General features: G+C 41.9%; 2 protein-coding genes across 2 annotated transcripts; both read left to right on the top strand.

Annotated features, from left to right (window-relative positions):
• Nucleotides 1-2655: 2655 nt before the first annotated feature.
• Nucleotides 2656-3183, top strand: LOC138895700 (uncharacterized). The gene has a single exon (XM_070180420.1). It carries the CDS (start codon nt 2656-2658, stop codon nt 3181-3183), a length of 528 nt encoding a protein of 175 aa, XP_070036521.1.
• Nucleotides 3184-4987: 1804 nt separating this feature from the next.
• Nucleotides 4988-5768, top strand: LOC138895701 (uncharacterized). The gene is made up of 2 exons (XM_070180421.1): nt 4988-5107; nt 5322-5768. The coding sequence occupies exons 1-2, from the start codon at nt 4988-4990 to the stop codon at nt 5766-5768; spliced, it is 567 nt and encodes a 188-aa protein (XP_070036522.1).
• The last annotated feature ends 4070 nt before the right edge of the window (nt 5769-9838 follow it).

Raw genomic sequence — 9838 nt, forward strand, 5'->3', positions numbered from 1 at the left:
GTCAAACATTCGCGATATAGGCCTACCTCCGGCAAAGAGAGGTCCCTCGCATATTAAAAACACGCTTATTTGAATACGTGAACTAACTGATCTATGTGCTTATATTTGTGCGATTACTTAAACTAACTTCTACTCTTTTTTCCATTCATTTTTCGCATTACTATATTATTATTCCCCCAAAAATAGAGATTGGTTTATGTTGATACGAAAACTGGCTGAACCACCATACAACCAGAGATAAAAAGGAAAGATTTCTGCAACTGATGACCTGGCCAGAAATGCTTTGATAATATCCGAGAACCCGGGGCAATTAGGGGAAAATGAATATACTCAAAATGACAAATAGAATGGCACAGGAAATGGAATCACTAAGAGAAGAAGTACAACATATTCGGGAGCTGGCGCATTTGGTCGTGACGACGTTTCCGCAACCACTCTGCTTTCCTTCATTAGACTCCATCCATGATTACTTCCCTTCAACCACCCGACAAGCAAACAATACCCCAACCGCAGTCACTACAAACCCCATAACCCAGGTTATACCACCAGTAACTCCCGCAAAACCACAAAATCCTCCTATACATTCTCCTTATGTCCCGAATTACTTCCAGACACCGCAAAACCAACCAGTCAAAAATAACGCAGTTCATAGCCTTCCCCATGACAACGTCATCTTTTCCAACAATCAAACCTAGCACATACCTGCAGCACACACTGCTACACACGAGCGGTATATTCCACCTGTATATGCCACCTCAGTACCTACCTTCATAATGCCCATCACAGTCAGAGTGCCATACAAGATCGATCAATATGCTGATATAGAGAGGTAAGCAAAGTACAAAGAGGAAGAACCAGTGATAGAACAGTTGCGATCTTTGAGAAAGCAGATGAAGAATCTCTAGGTTGCTCGAGGGAGCGACAGCCTGATTATGAAGACTTGTGTATACATCCTAATGTAGGCATACTTGTAGGGTATAAGCCTCTGAAATTCGACATTTTCGATGGAACGGGTGATCCCTATGCGCACTTGAGGGCCTACAGTGACAAGCTGTCAGAGTAGGAAGAAATGAAAAGGTGAGGATGAAGTTATTTATAAGGAGCCTGATGGGAGAGGCACTCACATGGTACACCTGCCAGATCCCCAGAAACTAGAGAGAATAGCAAGACAGAACAGAGGACTTCGTGAACTATTTCTAGTTTAATACGGAGATCACTCTAGGTAGGTTCGCTCTAGTGAATTTGCAGAATAAACTATTAGAGTCATTTCAAGAGTATATTCACCAATGGAGGTCGGATCCTGCCAGGATCCAACCCCTGCTATATGATAATGAGCTGACCAAGTACTTCATAAGGGCCCAAGAGGAATTTACTATGAAAAGATGATGGGCATGATGGGCTAGAAATCCCCCGAACTAGTTAAGATGGGAGACTTTTTGGAAGAAGGCATCAAATCAGGCAAGATACAATCAATGGTCGCATTGCAAGCTGCCAGCAAAACAATTCAGTCAGGTTCGATAAGCAGTGGGAACGAGAAGAAGGAAGAAGTAGTAGCAATTGTTCCCTACTACCAACCTAGTCCACATCGCAGAAACAACTCTTACCCTATGAACACTCATTCTATACACCAACCTGTTTATGCTCCAGTATACAACACACAACCATACTATAACACCCAACCTCAATATAACCCACCTTACGCTCATATAAATCCACACCCACCACAACCATATGCTCCCGTCCAAAACCACCACCCATCAAAACTGACCCGCCTATGCACCCCGACCATGCCCAAATTTTGAAGAAGGAAATCCCATAAACTACACCCCGATTGCTGAACCCTTATCCCAATTTTTTGAAAGGCTGAGGAGAGTTGGTTTAACATATCCAGTGGAAGGGAGAATTCCTGACCAACCTTCCAAATACTTTGATGCAACCAAGCAGTGTGCCTACCACTCGGGTGTACCTAGGCATGATACCGAGGATTGCTTCGGGCTGCAGAATGAGATTGATTCATTGATCAAGAGTGGAGCCATCCAATGTACTCTGGCTCTGTTGAATGTGAATCGTAACCTACTATTGAACTATAGGAATCAAGGAGCTAACATGATCGCTTTGGACGAAGATTATGATATGAAGGGGACCATTGTCACAATTGGGAATGTCGAGGCTACAAGATTTCTACCCCAAAAGACTCCACTGATTACTGTACAATTGAAACCTCTAGTGATGGTCCGGACATACCACCAACAATCTACGGCCACCGTCAGGAATGAGGAGAGTCAAAAGTATAAGACAGTTCCGTGAACGTACCAGCAGAAAAGAAAGGGTAAAATGACATATTCCGCAGTTGCTCATGGGATGGCCGGGTCAGGAAGGTGCTATGCTCCAGAGGAGATAAACTGAGTAAATCCAAGTAGAGAACAGAATCAGAGGAGGAATATAATGGATGCCGAGGCGGCCGAGTTTTGGAGGAAGATGTTAGGTAAAGAATATTTCATGGAGGAACAGTTGAAGAAGACCCCTGCACACATATCGATCATGGATCTGATGATGAGTTTCGATAACCATAAAGATGCCCTGATGAAGGTATTAAGTTGAGTAACTGTTCCAAGTAACACTACCAGCCAGGCGTAATCAATAACCATTGGAAAGATGGTCGAAGCAAACATGATATTCTTTCGAAGAGACGAACTTCTTGTAGAAGGTGTGGATCATAACAGATCCATGCACATCATAGTCAAGTGTGAGGATAAAGTGGTGTCTCGAGTACTTGTAGACGGAGGATCCGGAATGAATATCTTCCCACTCTCTACTCTACGAGAATTGAGTATCCATTTGAGAGAGGTGAAGGAAAGCCATGTCAGAGTGAGAGCTTTCAATGGGTCTCAAAAGGACGTCATTGGAGAGATATACTTAGCCCTACAAATTAGACCAATTGAGTTCCCAATACTGTTTCAAGTAATGGACATTTCATCTTTATATAACCTGTTGCTGGGAAGGCCCTGGATACATATGGCATGGGCAGTTCCATCCACTCTCCATCAATGTATGAAGTTCGAGTGTGATTGCCAAGAGATCATAATTCATGGTGAATGGAACCGGTCATCTTATGTAGAACATGCAGTTCTATTCATAGAAGTATTGGATGGGGTCACCTTTCACGTAGTCAAAATCATGTAGACTAGGGAGATAAAGAAGACTGAGCAGGGTCTGGGTATGCAGTCGCCATACAGATCGAAGATGGCAATGATAGATATGATGAAGTACGGGTACCAACCGGGGAACGGGCTAGGAGCCCAATCATATGGGATAACAGAGCCGATTGAGCCGAAAGGGAAGAAGGGTACTGTTGGCTTAGGGTTTCAACCTCCAATTGGAAAGACTTACACCGGTAACTTTGGGAAGAATGCTTTTGTGCCAAAGTGTGTTTCGGGTTCGGGTCCGAGCTCAGCACTAGTGGATGACATCATTGATAGAATGAGAAGATTGTTCATGACCATGATCGGGGAATGCCGCAACAAAATTGATAACAAGACACCGACCATTCGGGATACCGAACCAGGAGAGGCCGTGCAGAATCGGACCGCCAGCCCATCTCTGGTTCTCTGGGAGTCTTGGTAGTGTGGAATTGTAGTAGTTTTGAAAAATGCATGGTCAATTGAGGATCAAAACGTGCCTATACATTTTAGTCAATTGCCTCCTTGAACGCTTAAATGTTCCCTTTTTAATGAAATAAAAGAATCATGTTTCTTAAAATCATTGAAAATTCATTTATCGATTTATTTATACTTAGTTTTTCTTTTCAATAATCAAATCGATAAAAACCCGCGTTCCGTGATTATGAAATGTAACAAAACCCTCGAGCAAAACTATCCAGACTACGAGGAGTACAACGAAAGCATGATGCCTAAGAACCTCCAGCAAGAGATCGAGCAGTTAGAAAGCTAGAAGAAGCCCAACATTGAAGAAATAGAATTAGTCAACTTAGGAAGCGAAGAAGATATGAAAGAATCTCGGATCAGTATCCACTTGGAGGTAGAACGGAAGGAAGAAATGGTAGATTTCCTCCAACAATACATCAATGCGTTCGTATGGTCATATGATGACATGCCTGGATTGAGCACCGACATTGTTTGGCACGGATTGCCCACCGATCCTGCCAAACCGCCAGCTAAACAAAAACCCAAAAATCCAGAAAGTTGAATCCTGTGAAATGTGCATTCGGAGTCCCTGCCGAAAAATTGTTAGGTTTCATTGTCAGCATGAAAGGGATAAAATTGGATCCTTCGAAGATCAAGGCTAATCAAGACCTGCCACCGCCTAAGAGCAAGAAGGACGTGATGTGTTTCCTTGGAAAATTAAACTATATCAGCAGGTTCATAGCCAGTTAACGGTAATATGCGAGCCTATTTTCAAGCTGTTGAAAAAGGATTCTGCTATAAAATGGACAGAAAAATGTCAGAAAGATTTCGACAGGATCAAAGAGTATTTGTCAAATCCACCAGTATTAGTTCCTCATGAACCCGGGAAGTTGTTGTTACTATACCTGTCTGTTCTGGATAATATATTTGGATGCGGGTTGGGACAATTAGACGAGGCTGGGAGGAAAGAGCAGGCTATGTACTACCTGAGCAAGAAGTTTATGACGTACGAGGCAAAATACACTTTGTTGGAGTGAACCTACTGCGCTTTGACTTGGATCGCTCAGAAGTTAAGGCACTACATGTCGGCATACACCACACAATCCACTCAAGTACATCTTCCAGAAGCCGATGCCTGCAGGAAAGTTGGCCAAATAGAAAGTTTTTCTCATAGAGTTCAATATTGTGTACGTGACATAGAAAACTATCAAGGGACAAGCATTGCCGACCATCTTGCAGAGAACCTAGTGGAAAAGGACTACGAGCCGCTCATTATGTACTTTCCGGATGAAGAAGTGATGTTCGCAGGGGAGAACATTGTAGAGTAGTACCCAAGATAGAGAATGTTTTTCGACGGAGCAACAAACTTCAAAGGTGTTGGGATTGGGGCAGTCTTGATCTCTGAGTCAGAACAGCACTACCCAGCTTCAGCTAAGATAAGGTTCCCTTGCACCAATAATATGGTTTGAGTATGAAGCATGCATCCTCGGCATTAGGATGGCAATCGACATGAACAATAAGGAGCTTCCGGTCATAGGAGATTCTGATCTACTGATACATCAAGTTCAAGGTGAATATACTACCAAGAATGTCAAGATCCTTCCATACCTGCATTGCAGGAAAGATCTTTGCAAGAAATTCATTAAGATCAAATTCAAACATGTTCCCAAAATCTAGATTGAGTTTGTCGATGCCTTTGCAACCATTTCATCTATGATCCAACATCCAGATAAGAATTATATCGACCCTATTGAGATAGAGGTTCGGGATCAGCGTGTGTACTATTTCCATGTAGATAAAGAGCCAAACGGTAAGCCGTGGTACTACGACATCAAAAGTTTCCTTGAAACAAGAGATTATCCAGAGAATGTCACCAATGGTCAGAAGCAAGCACTCAGAAGGCTAGCACATCACTTTTTCCTTAACAAGGAAGTCCTATACAGGAGGACCCCGGACTTGGTTCTGTTAAGGTGTGTAGATGTCACTGAAGAAACCAGATTACTAGAAGAAATACATGTAGGGACGTGCAGACCTCACATGAATAGTTTCACTCTGGCCAAGAAGATTTTAAGAGTCGGATACTTTTGGATGACCATGAAAAACGATAGTATCTGTAACGTGTAGAAGTGTCACCAGTGCCAGATTCATGGGGTTTCAGCTGAGTTCCACCTAACGAGCTGCATGTAATGGGTTCTCTTTGGCCGTTCACCTCTTGGGGAATGGATGTGATCGGACCTATTGAACCATCCGTATCAAACGGACACTATTTCATCTCGTTAGCCATCGACTACTTCACCAAATGGGTCGAAGCTTCTACATACAAGGTTGTTGCGAAGAAAGTGGTAGCAGATTTTGTCTGTAACAACATAGTCTGTCGATTCTGGATCCCAGAGTCGATCATAACTGACAATGCAGCCAATCTCAACAGCGATCTAATGAGGGATATTTGCGAGAAGTTTAGAATTGTCCACCGTAATTCCACAGCATACATGCCACAAATGAATGAAGTAGTTGAAGTAGCCAATAAAAACATCAAAAAGATCTTACAAAAGATAGTGGACAATCACAGGCAGTGGCATGAGAAATTATCCTTCGCTTTATTGGGTTACTGAACCGCCATGACAACATCCGCTAGGGAAACACCATACATATTGGTATATGGCACCAAAGTTGTGATACCCATAGAGGTCGAGATACCATCTTTGAGGGTCATTCAAGAAGCCAAGTTAGATGACGAAGAATGGATACGGGCTAGATAGGAGAAACTTATGCTCATTGACGAAAAGAGAATGGACGTAGTATGTTATGGTCAACTGTATCAAAATAGGATGGCCAGTGCATTCAACAAGAAGATAAAACCTTGGCAATTCACACCGGGGCAATTCATTTTGAAGAAGATATTCCTTCATCAAGAAGAAGCTAAGGGAAAGTTCGTGCTGAATTGGCAGGGTCTTTATGTGGTCCATTGAGTGTTATCGGGAAGAGCATTGATCCTAGAAGAAATGGATGGCAAAGTCAGCACAAAACCCATCAACTCAGATGCAATCAAGAGATACTACATTTGAAGACAGTAGAATTAGGGTTTGATAGTAACAGAACTATGCTCGACCTGACTTTCCACGGTGGGATACATAGGAAACCCACGTAGGGTCCGGTCTCCCTCCCCCTTTGTAATAGAAAATCCAAATATCATCTTGTATGTACTCAGAACTACGCCACGACTTGATTTTCTTTGGCGAGAATATGTAAGAAATCCTCATAATATTTAGTCATCTATTGTAATTGAACTACGTGTTGGCCTGATTCCATTTGGATACGTAGGCAATCTGAGTCATATTCGGCCACTTTATTTCAATTTCTTATCATTTTGCATATATTGTAATCGAAATACATTTTGACCTGATCCCATTTGGATATGTAGGCTGCCTGAGTTTGGCTCGGGCATCATCAAAATTCATTTTATCATTTTATTACCCTCAAACTATGTTCAGACCTGATTTTATTCGGATACGTAGGAAAAAGGTTCGGTCATAACCCTAGGAAAACCTTTGTAATGCATTTGTTTTAGATTAGGATGCAATCGCGATAGCAAGAAGCTACGTCACTCGGGGGCATCTCCAGTAATCGACATCAATGGGATAGAGCCATCAAGAAACAACGTTCGCATCAAAGAGAATTTCTAAACATGTCATAATCCGGAACGACGGAATTTGCCATAAAAATGAATAATTTTTAAAAAAACTACATTTTCTAGAAAACTATTCTTCCACCTACCGAACTTCGTGGCACAATCTCACCAGACCCGGGGCAAGGCCAGGACTATGATCAACACAAACCAACACCCCCTCCCTCTGCTAAGAATTATTCTTTGAATGCAGGACCGATAGGAGATGAAGCATGCTGGGGCACAGTCGGAGAAATCACAGGCCCGCTACTCTCTTATTAACCCTTATCTCTCTTTCGTTATTTAAATTCATTCCCTTATGTGACTAAGGACTAACTCCAAATGCATTGCAGGTATTCTGGAACCAAACCTCTGATGCAATTGGAGCATATCGTAAATAGAAAACTATCTGCTCAACCAAGCGGAGCACGTTGTATATAACGAACCTTCGGCCTCGCCAATCGGATCCGTGTATATCGCAAACCGTCTACTCAACCAATTGGAGCTCTTTGTACAAATTGAGTCGATGGCTTTGCCAATCGAAGCCTGTATATAGGAAACTGTTTGCTTCACCAACTGGAGCACTTCGCATAGATCACGTTGTCACTCTGCCATATTGGAGATTCTAAGCAAATAGTTGCAAATTTTGTCTCCAACTTCGCCAATCGAAGGATGAACCATCCGATCCCGCCATACATCCTGCCAATCGACGGCCACAATCTAGTTTTGCAGTCAAGAGTATCTCTTGGGCATGCTCCTTATTTCTTTGTTTTATCTCTAATGTTTTGACGTTTTTATTCATGCAGCATACAGGGATGTTACATTCTTTCAAGTCAGAAACTCCCATCATGCGGAGATACTTTACATTTCAAGTTAACCACTCTCATCGCGTGGACATACTCCCATTATGCGGAGATATTTTACATTTCAAGTCAACTACTCCCATCAGGCAGAGATACTCCCATCGTGTGGAGACTTAATGCTCCGACAGCTGCGGAATGGTACACAACTTGGCTAACAATCAAGTAAATTCAAAGGCCCATCCCCGGCATCCCAAATAATGCTCCAGAGCTCAAGAGACTTCAGATTCCAATATCGCGTCGCCCGATCCTAAATAATGGCTAGCCGACAGCTAGGCATCATCATTCCTGCATTATTTGCATCACATCTTAACATATATGCATTACAATATATGGGTATGTGTGTACTTTGGTTTTGCAAGATCAAACGTCGCGGCATGGAACTTCTTATAAGAAGCAAACCAAGCTACAATGCGATGAGCGACAACAAACTCATAACGGGCCAATGATACAAACTCAAACTCAAACTCAAATATGATCAGTAGAACAATAAATTATCGAATCTTCCAAGTCTCACAATCAAGCTGCAATCTGAAATCATTCTAGGTGCCAAAATCTTCTCGTCTTGCAGTATCGTCATAATACGATACTGGGGCAATGCCTGCAAACATCGCCTTCTATAAATCATCATTCCAGAACTACATGGGGCCCGATCCTCGTTAATGTCACGACCCCAAATTTCCTCCGTAGAATGTCGTGATGGCACCTAGTCTTTAAGACTAGGTAAGCCTATCAATGCAGAATAAAATTTAAATCTGAATAAATAATTAAATAAACTACAATTCAAACAATTTCAACTCCCAAAACCCGGTAGAAATAAGTCACAAGCTTCTAAGAATTTATCCTCAATGTCTCTCTCTCTCTCTCTCTCTCTCTCTATATATATATATATATATATATCAAGGTCTAAAGAAAATAAGGAAGCAATACAATAATGATAGAAGGGGACTCCGGAGTCTGCGGACGCAGGCAGATATACCTCGAAGTCTCCGTGCATAGGTAACTCACTGATGTCGGGACTGGTAAGGAGTACCTGAATCTGCACAAAAAGATGTGCAGAAGCATAGTATGAGTACACCACAACGGTACCTAGTAAGTGTCAAGCCTAACCTTGGTAGAGTAGTGACGAGGTCAGGTCTGGCCCTAGTGGAAAATAATGATTGCATGGTAAAATGTTTAATAATATAATAAAATAAAATAATAATGGAAATGAATCAAGTAACATGTCACATTTAATTACACGAAATAATGGCAAATAATATCTTGTGGAATCAAAACAGAATTCCATTCAACTTTATGAAAATCACAACAAATAATCAAAGGCAACTATGACCATAAATCAATATCAACAAGGGTACTCACGAGGTACCGCCTCGTAGTCCCAAATCATAAATAAATTCACAATATCTCATTTTCTTATCTCACCGCGGGAGCCTTCACAATTTATTTTAAAGAAAATATTTTTTTCGAAATAGCATCCCGCACTTTAGCCATCCTTATCACACCGCATGACTTCTAGTACTTCCCCCTACTAGCCACGCGTATCAAGCCACCTTTATCTCACCGCATGCGTTTCAATACCCAGACCTTATACCACCGCATGCATATCAATATCACAATATATCACAATTTGCACCTCAAGTGCTCAAATAATTTAACTTGCCAACATA

The sequence above is a fragment of the Nicotiana tomentosiformis genome, chromosome 7, assembly GCF_000390325.3.
Source record: "Nicotiana tomentosiformis chromosome 7, ASM39032v3, whole genome shotgun sequence".
NCBI lineage: Eukaryota > Viridiplantae > Streptophyta > Magnoliopsida > Solanales > Solanaceae > Nicotiana > Nicotiana tomentosiformis.